General features: G+C 40.7%; 1 protein-coding gene across 3 annotated transcripts in view; it reads left to right on the top strand.

Annotated features, from left to right (window-relative positions):
- The window catches only part of PLXNB2 (plexin B2), a 176,512-nt gene that overhangs the window by 126,973 nt on the left and 31,986 nt on the right, over window positions 1-17,553 (top strand). For all 3 annotated transcript variants that reach the window (XM_084287074.1, XM_084287076.1, XM_084287075.1), the window contains 3 exons: window positions 2,907-3,015; window positions 15,475-15,611; window positions 16,270-16,437. In XM_084287074.1, coding sequence (XP_084143200.1) covers window positions 2,907-3,015; window positions 15,475-15,611; window positions 16,270-16,437 — 414 coding nt within the window. The remainder of the gene's footprint in view (window positions 1-2,906; window positions 3,016-15,474; window positions 15,612-16,269; window positions 16,438-17,553) is intronic.

The following is a 17,553-nucleotide window of genomic DNA, read 5'->3' on the forward strand; positions in this document are numbered from 1 at the left end:
TATGTGCAATATTTCATACTAAGATGTCCAAGTTTTTATTTAAAATTGTTATAGATTCTTATACAGCAACAAATTTATGATAGCATGCTACCCTCTTGCTTCTGATTGATTGACTTTTTTTTATTTGTTTGAAAACCTTTCATAAACCATTACTGCAGATGTCTGAAAACTATTTATGAGTTTTTAAATTAAAGGCATTGTAGGTGTGCATCTAGCCAATAAAATCTTTGCTAAATCTCAACCACAGTGCAGCCAAGCATACAAGATTTATGGGAAAGTAGGCAAAGCAAGAGGAAGCTTAATTCTTTTTGTTACAGTCCAGCCACAGAGTTTCTTTCCTGGGGGTAGGGAGGGAGCCCTGGGTTTTGGTTTAGCTTTAAATGACTAAGTTTCATCGCAGAGCCAACAAGCCCATGGATGTTGAGTTGCCTAAGCAGGTTGGTAGCTGTTTTGTGGATTACTTGTCACACTCTTAAGCAGTGCCAAAAGTAAAAACAAGGAGCCTAAATTCTTCTAGGTGTCTAGGTGTTTACTACAGATTATATCAAGCATCTAATTTCAAGAGGGAATTACCCTTTTGATACTTGCTGATAAAAAGCATAGCATAAAGGTTCAGTAGTAACGTTAATAGTAATGATGTATTTTAAGCCATGTGATTTTTCTTCCATTCACTTTTGATATTTAAAACTGAAATTGAAACCTTGGCTTTCTCTCCCTTTGGTTATTTTAAAGTTTAGCACAGCAACTCTTTGCTATTTCTGTGGCTTGTTCTGAAAGAGATTTTAGAGATGCCTAAGTGATTTTGTTTTACCTTTTGAAGAAGCTTTGGTTTTAGTCAGTTTGTAGATCGTGCATTTAGCAGCTTCTTGGGCCCCTGGGACCTAGAAGTATATATACAGTTGTGTATCTCCTGCTACTTCCCAAATCTATCACCATCACTCCCTTTTCACAAGCATCACTACCCAGAAAATTCCCAACTCCCTTTTAGCCCTCTTTCCCCATTCCCTATTTTCAGTGTTGCAAAAGCTGCATTGAATCCCAGTGTAGCCTTGCAAGAATTTCCCCAGCCTCTTGTTGTTTTTTTTTTCTAAAGCTTTTTGGTATTTTTAAATACATGGAAAGGAGCCAGAACTGAGATGACTGGCTCCTTGTATCATAGCAACATTACTGGTTTCCTAAGCTCTGCCAGTGTGGTAATGGGTGAGAACAAATGCAACTTGCATAATGTAATTTACCAACAAATTAGGGGGCTTTGAAGGATGTTCTCCATTAGGGAAGCCCTGAAAAAGAAGTGATTCAGAATCTTTAAATGGATATCTATAATTTTGCATCTTTATCTTCTCCTACATTCTTTTGTTTTATTATTACCTTTTTTATTTAATTAGAAAAAAAAATAAAATAAAAAGAAGAAAAAGAAGAAGAAACACCTAGTGTTGCTGCCCTGTCTTTCCTGCAGTAAAAAGCCAATCATTTTTAGGAGGTGTTTCTCCATGAGTAGAATGGGCAGCAAGCTTTATGGCATTGAAGGCTGCTCACTGGCTCTGCTGTGATTTCACTGTCAGCCTTACAGAAGTTGCGTCCTCATCTGTTGTAGTTTTCCACTTGTAACGTGGGGGAAGGGAGGTAGTGCCAGTGCCGGGGAGGGGAGGGAGGGAGCTTTTCTCAATTAAAATCCTGCAAACCACGCTGCCGCGCTCCCCCACACACACCCCAACCCTGGCCCCCGACCGCTTTCCCTAGCTTGACATATGGTAGAAATTCCTCCAAAGGCACCGTTTCCTGTTTCTGCCTGACAAGAAGATACAACTTCCAAGAATACAGTAGAGATGATGAGGAACAGACTCAGGCAGCTGTACACATGCTAGGACATGCAAGAATTCAGAGAATTTGCCAGTACCCAGGCAGAAAATTCTGGAGTGATCTGCGAGGGGACTTGACAATCCTTTTATTATAAGTCCCAGTTTAAGTACATTATACTCTGTAATTTGGGCTTGAGTTGTTTTTTTTTTTTTTTTTTTTTTTTTTTTTTTTTTTTGTAAGCAGTTGTGCATTGGTTACAGAAGAGCAATAATCCAAGGAGAGAAAGAATGAAGAAAACGAACGGTGATTCCTAGGGTGTGTCCTGCAGGAAACTGCCTGCACAGGCTGCAGACGTTATGTGCATCCTTAGCCGACTGTATTAGCAGCTCGCCGTTAAGCATTTGTCCCACTTTTCAAGTGTGTCGAATCCTTGTTGCATTTGCATGCTTATATTCTGCAGGTCACCTGTTGGAAACGTAAATTCAGACCTTGCAGCTAGCCCTCAGTTGCAGTGGGGGTTAATGCGGGATGTTTTCTCCTCCACTGTTCCTTGACCTCTGATTTTGTGTGGGTTATCTGAGGATTTATTTTCAGAGAACAGTAATTCTGAAGGGATTTTGATCGTAGGTGTGAAAATGCAGTAGCTTAAAGCTGGGAGATAGCAGGATGCGCAACAAAAGTATTAGCAGCTGAAATACACAAAGGTATAAGATAGCTGATTGATTCCTGCATCAAAGTAGGGGAGGAAAGGATTCTTTGTTTTTTTTGTTTGTTTTTTTTGACACATCCAGGTACAGTGAAAACCTTGTGTAGGTTTGGGTAGCTTCCTCTATGATTTCTGGACTGCATTTGAGTCTTCTGCTAAGAAGTCTGCTAGGTAGCTGCTGTACATGTTGCTCAGGTTTGACTTTTACTCCATGTAGATACAAGATTAAAATATTCTTGCGTGGTTTCGGTGGGAATCTGAGCCGGAATTCATGTAGCTTGTATAGGATAAAGCAACGTTTGTGCTTTGGCTGACAGTATGCATGGTAGCTAACATACCTTGGATTTGTATTGCAGCTGCTAGTGCTAACAGATAAACTTGCATTACTATTTCCCGCTAGGATTGTGTGTCAAGTCGGAAGAATGGATGAACCTACACGAGGTCAAATTGAAGTTAACATCAATGGAAAATTAGGTATATCACCAAGCGAAGTGCAGTTTACATACCAGGTAAGTGCATTTTTTGCGTTGACCCATTTTGTACATTGCGCATGACTTAAATTCAAAGTTTACAAGTTACAAACACAAGCACAGCCACTTGTGTTTGCCTTACAAACTTTGTTTTAACCAATAACACTGTATTTTAAGCAAGTTAGAAAACACTTAAGTTGAAAAGATGTGGTAGAAAAGAAATGTTAATCAACTTACTCAGCAGTGACACAATATCTCGTAAGTGTCACTACTGAATAAAAACAAGTCAGCACTAGAAAAAAATTAGATTTTCTTTAGACACAGTTATTGCAGTGTTTTAATCACTGTGCTTAGACTAGCCAGTGCTCTTAATTGCAAGAATTAATGCACAGCAGCTGAAGAATGAGTAATGAAGGTGCATTAATTTTTTTTAATAATTTATTTCATTCAAAAAGATGGCATGCAGGGACACAGACAGCATGATGTGGGTTCATATTACAGATGTGCTTTGTTTTCAGTGTCACAGTGAAGGAGAATTTAATTTGTGTCTTTAATTACTTTACCCTAAATGTAGCTATGGGTTATAGCTGTTCTTGCCCGTGGTTTTAGCTGCAAGTAGCTTTATCTTTATCTATGAGGTCTTCAAAATTTATAAGAGTCTGCGATAGCTGAGAGGTTTAACTAATCTCTATCCTCATCTTGATATTTAAAATTACATCTATAAACTGTAAATCTATAAAATGTAAAGGGTGTGTTACGGTTTTATCTTCTCCCGTATTTTAACTTCTGTCTCATTAATTCTTGATTTTCTGTGAGAAGGAAGGGAGTCAGCAGTGAGAGGTGGAATAAGTCAAGAATGACATTCAGCTGAGAAGAGGATATTCTTGTTTTCACAAAACAGTGTTTTTTTCCATTATTTTCAGGCAAATATCTCCTTTCCCTTGTGGTATCTCTGCAAAAGCACGCGTTTTGCTTGAAAATGATCTTTTACTGTCACAACCTTCCTTTGCTCCTTTGTGGAAATGTAGGTTATAATTAAGTCTTCCTTTGTCAATCATCTTATGTGTCTTAACCAGAGCAGGAAATGTGCAGAAACATCAAGTCCCATGTTTGTGTGCTTGTGATCTCTATGACAGAGGCTATGATGTTATGTTGGTACGTTTTACACCAGTTCTCCTATGCTTCTCCTGCATATATAGATTCTCTCATGGTTTGCATGAAAACCACATGAAGAAGTTAGAGTGTACTGAAATGTAGTGTGAAGCCTCCATGTAGGCTTAGAAGACCTCTCTGTGACCTTGTTCTGACGGGGTTCCCTGCTTAACACGTCTGAGATGAGATGAGATCAGCAGCCACTGCTTTTGCTGCTTAAGGAAAAGGTTATTGAATGCCTGACAGGCTCAGGGAGAAGCTGTCATGCACGGACATCATCCAGGTGGATGTTTTCATGAAAGTCCAAGACTTCCTCTGTGCCAGTCTCTGAATCACTGAAATATCAGACACCTAAGCCAGCTGCTGCTAAAAGGCATTTTTATTTACTGCAAAAATCTTTCCATGGGGACTTTCTTTATAGAATGTGAAGCAATGGCAAGTAATACAGAATCATCAAGCACAGCAGTTTGTGCTTTAAAACTGGTGAAATTGGTTTCTAGTTTCATTTCTCTTACTTTTTGTTCCATGAGAAAATAAAGCCAGCTATGGACTGTGGTAGGATTAAAATCAGTGCAGGCTGTCACATTCACACAAAACTCTGCAAGCGTGACCCAAGCACTTTTGGCATCAGAACAGGCTATCAGAGAGCCAATCCAGTCGGTTGGTGTTGTTTTAAAATTTAGACTCTTATTTCAATGTTGTTTTCAGGCAGTTCCTTGATGGCTTGTTTCAGGAGATGTAAGAAATCTGTGCTTTATATAATAATTCTGCTATTCAATCTATAGAAAAGAAAGAAAACACTCCTCTTTCCAAGAACCTTCCTAAAATATGTCTCCTATTACATATTTTCCCCTTTCTTTGGCACATTATCTGGCTATGCTGCTGCTGGTAAAAATCACAGTTTTTACTGTGTACTTTGATCACCCTAAACACTATAGCTTTGGCTTTAGCAGTGCCTATTTTAAATGCAGTGTGTGGCAGCACTGTGCAGAAGTGTACAAACAACACACAAGGAGACAAGGATCTACTCGGCCTGATATGTCTATGGAGAGCAGAAGTGTCACCATACTCCCCACAGTCTAGGGTCATACATGTGGCTAGCGGCTGCCACCAAGAGCACATGGACGGTTGTCAAGTACTACTACATTTGGCCATGGTCAATACCCAGCCTGAGTGACGGGTGTGTTTTTAAAGCTGGATTGATGAGGATCAGCAGCCAGCACAGTTCAGGGCTTAGACTCGTGCTTCTGCCCCATTCTGCCAGCACAGCACATTTCTGAGACAAGGAACAGGTGAGACTTCCTCTAGGTGGGTCAAAAACCCAGTCAGAAAGGATTTCAGTTTAAAATCATTTCTGAACTAAAATGCCCTGGTCCACAAGAGTCTATGCTGTGTAGTAAACATCTTATCTATATTTGCTGCATAATCAGAAGAAAGTTCTACATCGCCATCACAAATTTCTTCTATCCATTCTGTGCAGTGTTCAAGTCCAGACATTCCAGTGAAATTAAATTCTGGTAACCTTGTCCTCTTCCACTGACCTTTCTATTGTTTGTTTCACTATAAGCAGAATTGGGCATTCTCCTTTTTATTGAAATAGAAATGAATTGATGCTAAATGTTAATATCCAGCTATGCAGTACCTCTAACAGCTTGGCTGGTCTCTATGCAGGTGGAGCTATGACATGGCTAAAAGCCAGTTTTTTGTTTGTTCAATTGATTTGTTTGCTACTATGGCAGTGAGAACAGTGTTGAAGGTGGGAATTAAGCTTTTCTTAGGTGTATGGCCCAGGCTGGCTGATACCATACAAGCATGGTTCTTTCCTCAGATCTCATCTTCAAACTCAAGCCACCAGAATAAGAGCTCACAGCTGGCTCTGGTTCTTCAGTGTCTGTTTGCAAGAGCAGTTCTGTGAGCTCTGTGAGTCTGAGTGGATTGAAGACATTATATGGTTTCAGAAAGCTCAAATAAATGTAAGAAAGGGGGACAAATTAGAGTCTGATCCAAAAACAAACACAAAGGTGACTACTCACCATACTGGGAGTTTGAGTAACCTGATCTGCACAGTTGGATTTAACGAGGTACATTCTTCCACTTTAATATTCTCACAAGTTGGCATTTTCCTCTTATCTTCATCCATCCTCTGTTTCCCTTCTTGATGTTAGAAGCAATTGCTCAGGGAGCTCTCACAGCCACAGCGCTATTAGTGCCACCAGGCTCTCATGGAGGATTTTAGCTCACTGCTTGATTCTTCTCCATGAGTCTTCACCATAGCACATAGATTTTATAGTGTAGCTTGTGGGGTGGGGAGTTTACATGGCTTGTTGCCATTATGATTGATGCTTATAAACCACACATCCACAGCAGTCTGGAATTGCTGCCAGAGGGCAGTGGCTGTTTTATCCTTGAGTTCTGGAGCACATCTTGTTTGTGCATCAGCCTGCACAGCAGTCAGGAGAGCTCCTGGGTAGCTCACAGTTTTCAGTAAGAAGGCCCTTCCTCACATGAATATTATTAGACTTAATTCTCTATCATCTTAGACATCACTTAAATACATGTCCCACCATTCAGTGTTTGTGGGTTCTGCTCAAAAGCTGCCAGCAAACACTGGGTGTATGATAACGCAGGCTTTCCAGTCACGCATGCTTCCCTTTCTCCATGAAAACTGTCAGCAAGGCTCTGTGGTCGGTTCAGAAAATGATGTGCTCTCTGCCTCAGGATAAAAAGAGGCAGAGATCTCTGCCTGCAGTCCAAAAACTTAGTTGTTTAGAATATCAACACTCTGCGTAGGCATCCCATCCACAGCAGGCAGCAGACACTACAGAGAGGAGTGTGCACTGCCCGGCAAACGCTTTGCCTTCACACCTGGAGCGGATGTAAGCATTTGGGCTGACCTGTGAGGGTGAAAAGAAGCAGCTTCAGAGGGGCAGGACCTGGCCAGAAGTAGCCCAGGACATGAATCCTGGCTGGCGCTGTGCCTGGGACTTCTCCAGTGAGGCGAGCCAGGGAGTCAGGTCAGCTGCCGCGGCGAGCACCGGGCCACCAATGTGCGCCATGGAAATTCTCTGTCTGAGCACTCTGTGAGGGGGTGGCGTGTCTGAAAAAACAAGCATCAGGCTCCCCCGAGTCTGAGAAAGGAGGGGAGCGGAGGGAAAGAGCAGTTCCTAATGGTTTGTGTGCCCTGGTCAAAGGCTTAATTTAGCTCCTGTGGTTACCTTTATAGACCATGAGATGATATTTTGACCTTCAGGAATGTGGCCAGTGCCTACAGCACTTCATGGACTGTGCTTTTAATGCCTTTAATTTTTGTCTGCATTACATGCAAGGGTTGGCAGAATAATTCAACTTTGGATGGGGTGGGGGTGCATAATTTTGGTAACAAATAAAGTTGTTTTGCAGGCCTACTTCAAGAGCCAGAGCTTAGTGCAGCTGGGATCAGGATGAAGAAAGAGAAAGAATACTTGTTGGGGAAGGGACGAATGAGAGAAAGGCAGAGTAGTCATGTGCCCTCTACAGTTTTGAAAGCCTTAGCCACATATATGTGTGCACTGTCATCAGGTCCTTGGCACTGCATCCCTGTGCTCTGCTTGTGTGGAAGCACAGGAGCACATTCGTACTAGTGGATGTGTGCTTATATCAAAGGCAAAACCCCCAGCCGGAGGTCACTGCCTACAGGGGCTGGCAGGAGGGAGCTTCGGGGTTTTACCGTTTGCTGCCCATTGTGTCCATTTGAGCACATCCATCTGTTGCTGGCTTCCCCTTGTGCTGCAGCTGGCATCTCTCACAGCATCATGGGGATGTGCTCTGCCACCATCCTCTTTTCCCTCCCCAGTTGTCTCTGCTTGTGGTCTGGCATGGTTGCTTTTTCTCCTCTGAAGCACAGACGTTATGCCAAGGTCTCTTTGCATCTCCGTTAGGTTCCCCTCCTCTGTTGCCTTCCAATTGGTTTTGAATTTCTGGCCCCTCCTGTGATTTACCAGTAGCCTCCTTAGTGGCTGGTTGTTTCTTTCTTTGATCTTCTGCATTACTGAAGGATGAAGGGTGACCACTTTTATCTCAATGGTGTAGTTTTGGGTCTAGAAACTTCCTATCATAGCTCAGCAATATAGTTGTTAGTATCATTATTTTCAGAGTTATACGCCAGAATATAAAAAGTTGAGGACATGCTTGGGGATAGGTGAATGGAAAAGCAGAGAAATTGGAAAAGAAGAGCTGCAGAGCCTTAGTGGTGCTCCACAGGGGTACACTCCTCTTGTTCTTGGATACTGTGCAAGGGGCCAGGAGTGAGTTGGCTTGGTGCGCCAAGGTAAACCAAAAAGCTGCAAAGCAAATAAACAAGTGAAAAAGAACATTAACCAGTGTGGCAGATCACATCCCAACTGCAAGTCAAGAGAGCGGAAAAGAGGCTGGAGGAAGGCTTCTGTGTTGCACCCGTGTATCTGTAATGGGAAAATTGCAAAGAAGCTGGATAGCAGGAAGAAAAGGAGAATAAGAGTAACCCCGCTGTTAGCCAGATAAAAGCCATGCTTCGATTTGACACCAGCAGACTGCAGAAATCTAAAATGCTGGGAACCCTCCAGGAGCATTTTCAGCCTGTAAAAAATATCTTTTAATAGCACTGTAATCAGAAACCTAAAAAAATAACAGATCACCTTCCTAAACATGCAAAAAGACCAACTGCAAGCAATAAAATATTAAAGAAGAAAAAGTTCATTCTAGATTAATAAACAAGATGAAAAAATACGAGAGATCAGACATGAGTGCTCAGAGGGTTTGCAATAGTTTTATCAGAAGCAGCAGTCGTGTACATTGCTAATAAGTAAGTTCGCTTCTAAATGTGATTATAAGTGGAACAGACATGGAGATAATTTACCCTCTAGCACACAGAAAGCATGAACTGCAATGAAAAATATGTAAGCATTCCTGTGAACAAATATGTAAGTATGAGGCACAGGATACAAACAGAAAGCAAAGAAAAGATTTCTGGCTGCAACAAAGAAAACAGGACACTGGAAAATGGCCTGAACATGAAGTCATGTACATGCTTGGGCCAGTGCAAGCTGTTTTGCTGGTACTTCATTTTCCCCTCATACCTGTGTGCTGACAAAGCACAGAGTGCTTCAAAGGACAGGCTGTTGCAAGAGCATGACATTACTGTGAGGCAAAGCCCAAAAACACAGCTTGTGAAGCTCGGGTCAGTCTGCTACACGTGGATGAGTCAGGGGTACACAGTAATGTGAGTGCCAAGGGAGGGTTTGCCAAGTTGCAAATAAATCAATCAGTGTTACAGAAAGAATAAATGAATTTGCTACCAAACAACCTTATGCTGTTTGAGTGTTATGTACTATAAGCAACGTGCAAGGATTTTGCTTAAAATTGTCACTGTCTCACTGCTTCAAATTGGAGCAGAAAACCACTGCTTTCAGGTAAACTGTATCAACAGGATCAACACTGACTGTAGTCATAAAGGCAGACCAGGTAACCTGTTCCTAGCATTATTGTCCGTCCACCAAAGCAAAGGTTATCAAAGCTCTGGAAAACCTGCTCATCAGTTCAGGAGTACTCATTCAGCAATCTGGTACAGCATGGAAAAGTTGAGTTGCAGGTGCATTACAAGACCTCTCAACATTGTTACACCTACCTGTGATTTAAGGAAAGTTGGTACATAGGATATATAGATGCTCAGTTTCCCACAGCTGAGAAGCTAAAATCTGCTCCAACCTACAAGCAAGAAATCCCATTGAGATCAAATTATTTCTTCGGGATAAATCATTCTACACCTGTCAGGAGCAAGCTACACCTGTTGAGAAGAGATCCCTGCTCAAATAGCACAGCCGTGGATGCGCATATGTTTTACCAAAACTGCAAATCCACTTCCTACAAGCACAGGACTTGATCATCAAAGCATAAGGTGGTGAGAAGTCCCTCTGCTGGGAGGTGACAGCCCACTGAACAACTGGCAGGCATTGGAGAAGGCTTTTTAAAATCAGACAATCTGAAAACCCACATATGAGGTAACCTGTTACTGCAGAAAAGATGTATGCTCACTCAGACACTAAATAGCTGGAAAATATGAATTATATTTGTCCAGTGACAAAGGGAGAAGTATAGACCACTGTGACCTGAAAGAACATCTGTCCTTTTCTTACAACATAAGAAAAAGACTGCAGTGTATGTCAATTATGATTTTCTACACTGTAAGGAATTATAAAACAAAGGTTAAATTAGCTTTTGTAGGGTTGTTTAAGTTTTACTGTGTCCATGAGAAATGAAGTATTGCCAAGTCTCCACGAGAGCTGATGTTTTCCAGAAGAATTATTACAAGGCTGCTATAAATTCCATATAGGACACATAATCAAATGTTCTACTTAACATTATCATTTCAGTGCGCACTGTGGTGTGATGCTGCAGAAAGTGTGATGTCCTCTGGGCACGTTCTGACTGAGAGAACAAACATACTGAGGTGCAGAGGGCTGAAAATGGAAGTGGGGTATTTGTAATGATGGCAGGAGTACTTCTGATTCAGGAACTGAAATGAGAAAAGGGAAGAAAGCAGGAGAAAAGAAATCCCTGAGGGGATTTTGAAAAGGTGGTATCACTGATCTCACATCACTTGAGGTTCTGAGGTTGTCAGTTCAGTTTGTAGCAGCTGAATTTTCAGTATTGCTTGGGATTTAGCCCAAATTAGAGGTATCTGCATCTTGCTAAAAGCTGCATTTTTATTATCCCTCAAACATTTGCAGTGAAGGATTTACCCTTTTCCCTTCATTTTCTTTTGCAAGGAGAAGGAATCTCATGCAGAGCTGTGTTCAGCAATGTAGAAGTGTGTGTTTGTTGCAGCTCTGCTGGAATTTGTATGGTTAAGACCCTGTCTAGCAGCTTACAAAGGTCTGAACCTCTCTGTCCTGTGGGTGAGTGCGATGTCACCCATGGGAAGGGGCTGCCTTCTCCTGAGGCAACACGATTCTTCTCAGAGGCTTGCTCCACTGTTCAGAGAGTACTTTTTGAACTTATCGTGACATTCAGCAAATATCTTCTCCCGCTGGTCCCGTCTACCTAACTGCATTTATGGAAAATAACTTTCCAGCTAAGCATTTAGATGACCCATTTTTTTTCTTTACTGGTACCAGGTGGGCCTAGGTAGCTTTGTGCTTTGTGCCATCCGTGAACATTTTAAGAGAGCACTAAAGCTTGCTCATAGTGCATAGGTTGTGCAATAAAGTTGTTATTAAAATTGTTTAAAATTGTTGGTAATTTATTTAAGCTTCTTATTTTTTCTGGAAGGTCCTTAAGAGAAAGGGAAAGGAAAAAAACTGAGAAACAGAAAATAGCAAGTAATAATTAATCAAATAATTTTTCTGACAAGTTTATGGTAACAAACTGTTACTATACGATGCTTTGTTTTAGTAGTCATCCTGAAAAATTCCTCTGCATGCAGAGCCCAGTTCAGCTTCTCCTTATTAGATCATCTTTATGAGGCGTCCACATTATTTGGTCCCTGGAGTGCTCTTGGTATTTGCAAAATTACTTTAAATAGGTTAAATATGAATACTTTGAGTTAAGCTGTTTTAAAATAGCCCTTTGAGAGATTGCTGCAAAACAAGTGATTAAAGAGAAAATAAGGGTTAAATGTAACTATTCCACCTCCTCCTTAGCTGCTACCTGCAGCAGCTACTGAAGTGATTCTCGGCCTCAGGTTTTCATTAAACTTGGAGCAAGGCTGAGATGTGCTTGCTCCGTGTTGCAGCACCTGTGTCACGGAGGGGGGCCGAGGTGTGGATAGCACATTCTCCTTTTTGGCATAGCTCAGTTTTCACAGAATGACACAGAAAGGCTGAGGTTGGCAGGGGCCTCTGGAGGCCACCTCATCCAACCCCCTGCCACCCGGAGCAGGCAGCCCAGGACCATGTCCAGGGAGCTTCTGAAGATCTCCAAGGAGGGGACGCCACAGCCTCTGCCAGTGCTCAGCCACCCTCACACTGCACAGGAGGAATTCCTGGTGTTCAGGAGGAACCTCCTCTGCTTCAGTTTACTCCCATTGAGTCTTTTCTCATCACCAGACACCACTGAGAAGAGCCTGGCACCATCCTCATTTAACTTTTTAACTTTTAACAGGCAGACTCTTGCTAAGGAAAAAAAAAAAAAAAAAATCTGGGCAAAACAGAGCAGGTATTTATTTTACTTCCCCGTTGCTGTTGTGTTATTCAGAGAGAACTTTGCTGTTTGTTTACCTGAATACAATATCCCTGTTCACAGGGAGGTAAATGCAGACTGCCAATAAAAGGTCCCACACAGAAAATGGTTCTCAGTGGTTCTGCTTCAGGTTTGTGGCTTGCTCGGTATTCACTGATAGGTAGTAACTGAACCAGCTTTTGCTCTACCAGAGTTACTGATCAGATATGACAGTTGGGGCTTAATGGTGTAATTATTTATGGTTTTTGTTGAAAGAAAGGAATACAGCTGCCTAGCAGAATCTTCTCAGCAAGCTTCCTTTCTTCTTTTTTTTTTTTTTTCTCAAGATTACAGGGTTACAGAGAGTGGGGTATGGTGCTTCAGAAATCTTTCCTTGTACCTTTTCTTCCTAAGTCTTTGCTTAAAGGCTTGACTTTAAGAGGTAGGATTTAGGGAAAAGGCTACAAACTTTTAATATTTTTTTTTCCTTTTTTTTTTTTTTTTTTTTTTCTGAGGTTGAGGGAGAAAGATTTTGTCCATATTAGTTTCTTTAGTGGTTCTTGGGGAACACTTGCTTCTGGAAATATTGCAGTAGATTTTAACTGGTGATGATAAAACGGTCCAATATTCTTAACACTTTGTAGCAATCGAGATTTAATCCAGAGTTAACAAAAGGTATGTTTTTCTTTATATCTACCAAGGTTAAACATAAAGAATTTGGTAAATTTTTGTAAGCAATACAACATAGTAATCTTTTTAATCAACAATATTGTGTTTCAAAAAAGCACAAATGCGTTTTTTTGTGAAGTGCAGGTCTAGACTTGTGTTAATTTAAGCTTCAAGTGTGACTTTTAAAACTGACCCACTCAAATCTTTTATTTACCCTCATGCAATTTCAATTTAGGTTAAATAAGCAGGCAATTAAATCAAAAGAAGAGTTTGTACAGAGAGAGTTATGTAGATCTAAGTAAGTAAGTTTCAGTCAATTCTGTTATATTGAATCAATGCGCCTTTTTGCTTAAACTATGCTTAAAAATTACTTTCAGTCGATTCCTTACATAAAATGTTGTAACTCAAGTGATGTATTAAATTAAAAAGAAATCAAAGGTTAGTGCATGAGAGCAGTCATGTGCTGTAGCATCGTACATCTTGAGGAGTGAAGGGTTTACAAACAGATTTCTCTCAGGGAAGAAAAGCAATTGACACCCAATTAGTGTTAAAGCATATTCCTAAAGCTCAATGACTTGAGAGCAAATTACAGTTGTCATTGTGGATTTGTGAAGTGTGCTGAACCGTGATGCATTCCTTCAGAGGGAAGTTGCTCAGACATGAAAGAATAAAACAAGCACAGCAAGTACAAGTTCTCTGTGTTTCTGTAATATCCGTGCTTTAATAAAGCAAATTTATCAAGTAACCACGAGGTCAACTGAATGCTTTTTTTACAAATTCCTGCTACTTGTTAGAAACCCATCAATGGCTTACTGAGCTTTCAACCAAACTCTAGTACATCATTCCCTCTTCTCCCTGCCATTCAAGGACCATTGTTTTTGTAGCTGCTAGCTGACACAGAGACAGCAGTCTGTGCATGAGAGAAATAACATAGGGGAAAGCTTTTTGCTATGTGATGAGTCAGGCAAACTCTCTTTCTGAACATGGCCTTTCCTCCTTAGAGTGGGAGATCATCACAGTATGATGGTGATCAGGTAAACCCCAATCGGTAAGGGAAGTTCTCAAACATCTTTGCCCTTGCTTTATTCATAGAATCATAGAATCATCTAGGTTGGATGGTTCTGTGATGCCCTCTAACACCCCAGCTCAAGTTGAGACTCTTTCCTTGTGTCTTTCAGGTAGTTGTAGAGAGTGATGAGGTCTTCCCTCAACCTGCTTTTCTCCAGACTAAACAACACCGGTTCCCTCAGTTGCTTCTTTGGTTCCTAGTCCCCTCACCGGCTTTGTTGCTCTTCTCTGCACATGCTAGGGCACCTTAATATCCTTGTGGTGAGGGGCTCAAAACTAAACACAGTACTCAAGGGGCGGCCTCACCGATGTCACATACAAGGAGATAATCAATTCCCTAGTCCTGCTGGCCACACTCTGATGCAGGCCAGGATGCCATTGGCCTCCTTGGCCACCTGGGCACACTGATGGCTCATGTTCAGCAGCTGACTGTCAACCAGCCTGTATGTTCCTGTATGCAATAGCCCCAAAGCTGGACTCCATCATTGTCCACTCATTTGAGCTAGTTGGCAGGCAATGTGTGCTGAAGCAAGGCCAATCGGTCTCACATGGCTTACATGGCTTCACTCATGCTCTTGACTCAGTAGCAGCAGTGTTGTCCTGAATAGCAACGCTTTTCTCAACTGGGAGTAGGGACTACTTAGCGATAGAGTAATTAAATTGTACTGTTCATGAAAAGCCCTCACCATTAAATTACAGAAATTGTCATATCTGGGGTAATACAGTCGTGGAAAAAAGGACTGAATTGAGAACAAAAGGAGTGAAATTACTAGAAAAAATTAAATTTCTGACAAATTTCATGACAATTTGAAATATATCTGCTTGTTCCTATTGATTTTAGGAAATCCTCTCCAACGTTCTTGGTATATAAAGAAAAGTTTAGTATTTTCTGATCTCTTTTCTCTGCAAGCTCATTGCTCAAGATAGGGATAATAATCTTCTACAGCAATTAAGAATCTTATGAGATAAATGGGACCTTAATATTCTTTCTGTTCAGTACCAGTTCTGAAAAACTCACTCTGTCTCTCCTATCACTGACACAGAATGTAGGAAGGGGTAAGGAAGGGTGAAAGTAGACTCAGCTATAAGGAAGAGAGAAATCTTAAAATAAGTATGAGAACAGGAAGTCCAACAGGAAGCTCGCACAAACTTAATGGCAGCTAACTCTGCATCTTGCCAGTAGGTAATTTAAATCCATATAAAGCCTCAAAGTACAGTATAGAAAAAATGCGTACATTCATATCACATTACTTCTTCCTTTACTCACCATGAATAATGAAAGACTTTGTTTTATTTGAGAAGACTTGTCCTTCATTATTTTAATTTATTACCTTTTGGGTAATGATATTAAAGTACTATTATCTATTATACCAATTAATACTGGTATAAATTTTATTTTAATTTTCTAAATTAGTTTTCATCATCTCCTCTTTGCAGGAACCTCATCCGTCTGGAATAAGACCTGAAAGTGGTCCACAGGCAGGTGGAACCACACTTACCATCACTGGTACCAACCTGGAAACTGGTTCCAAGAAGGATGTTCGTGTTTTAGTTGGTAGCCAGCCTTGCAATGTGTACGTACCCTGAGTAACTACCAGTACGGAGTTATACCCTAACAAAGTACCAGTCTTTTCTGGCCTTTAGAAATTATACAGATCTGTTGTCTGTCTCATAGAGACTCATGCCATGCAATGTGGCTCTGCACATAATGTTCAAACAGAAACTCACTGAAAGGCTTCAGCTGGAAGAAGCAGCAACAAAAATTACAAAAGTCAGAGGACTCAGTTATCCAAAGAATTTTTCCAGTTTCAGCTCTCTCCACGTGACCAGCTGCTCCAAATCCAGCCATGCTCTCACTCAACATCCCCTGAGTGGTTCCATATAAAATTTTAATCCTCTGGTGCCCCTTGAATTGTTTCTCTCACTTCTTGTTCCCTTTATTAACTGCTGCCCTATTCTCCCCCCAAAAGTGGTATGAGCTGAAGTGTGCTGACATTGCATTGTTCTTGTGTCTGTACACTATTCTTTTTCATATCCTGCTAAAGGCTCTAAATGATCTAGAGAAAGTGTTGTCTCCTCAAGTAATTATTCAGTTCAGAGCAGAAAATAGAGCTCAGAGTTCTTTTCTGTTTGTTTATTTGTTTTTGTTATGGGGTACTGCAGTAACAAATACAAATCAGAGTAATGTTAGCAACTGAATATGTTTCCTTTTCTTTTTCTTCTCCAATCTAGCACTGACTTTGGAGACGAGATCGTTTGCATTACAGGACGTAATAGCAAAGTTGAAGCTGTTAAAGTCACATTGCTCTACGGGGAAACAGTAATTAACGTACCAGGGCAATTTTCATACAGTGAGAATCCTACCGTCACCAAGTTCCTGCCAGTAAATAGCTTCAGCAGGTAATGAAATGTTTCTCATAGCTTCATTTACAATTGGGTCAAAATAGGTTATAGCTTTTCCTCTATATACAGCAGTTCAATATAAAAACTGCCATATTCTACCCATGCTCAAATTTAGATACATAAGAGTTTGTGAACTTTCTTAACCACGGCTGATGTTAAAAGTATTCTGTTTACCTCCAAATTTTAATTGCCATTTCAAAGCTATATACTGAAACTAAGAAAGGTAATGAGCTTCTTTTAAATAAGCATGTCTCAAAGAAAGAGATTTGAAGCATTTCGGCATGATGTCAAACAACATGACCTTTGCATTATGTACAAATCCTTCCCCTCTCTAAAGGAAAGATCATCATCTGAAAGTGATATAAAAGGTTTCTAGCAAAAACATTTCTAGATCTTCTGGTCAGCTTTTAATAAGTAAGCTGGAAACAGAGGAAAGCTATGGCTTATCATCTTTTTGTCCCATGAGGAAAAAAAGTATCTTTAGGAAATCTAGATCAGGGATCAGTAAGTCTCTTAAAAGGAGTTGTTTCTCCTACAGTGGCACTCACTTAACACCCCAGCTGGCAGCTATTCATTCGAAACGGCATTCCTTCTAGAAAAATGCTCACATAGTATCAATTGTGAAACCAAAGAAATGTATGCCACTCGTCTATTTGTAGCAAAATGGCAAATAATCTGTATAAATGTCCTTTTGTCATACCTCTGGTTCTGAGAGTAATTCTGTGACTGGTTCAGGGACAAGCTTGTTAACTTTCCCCATGCTGGTCTCTGTTGTTCCCCAATACTATGATCATTCCACCTAGTGGGTGCAGTTGGCAGAGAGAGTGGTTAAGATGCTTCCACCCTCTTTCAGCAAAAAGAAGTGTAAGATCATGACCTTAAAAATAGGATGTTAAAAATAAAATTGACTGTGACTTCTCTTAGAGGAATTGGTACTTGCCTTCTTGAATAGGGAGTAAACATTTATGTAAAATACGATTTGTTTTTAATACTTGCATTTGTTTTTTGCTTGGGTTGTTTGGGAGCCTGCAGGTTTTTTGGTAGATCACTAGTGATTTACTCCAGGGTATTTAAAAGACTGGGGATTTTTGTTTGTTTGTTTGTTTGTTTGTT

This window comes from Netta rufina, assembly GCF_964035555.1.
Source record: "Netta rufina genome assembly, chromosome: 1".
NCBI lineage: Eukaryota > Metazoa > Chordata > Aves > Anseriformes > Anatidae > Netta > Netta rufina.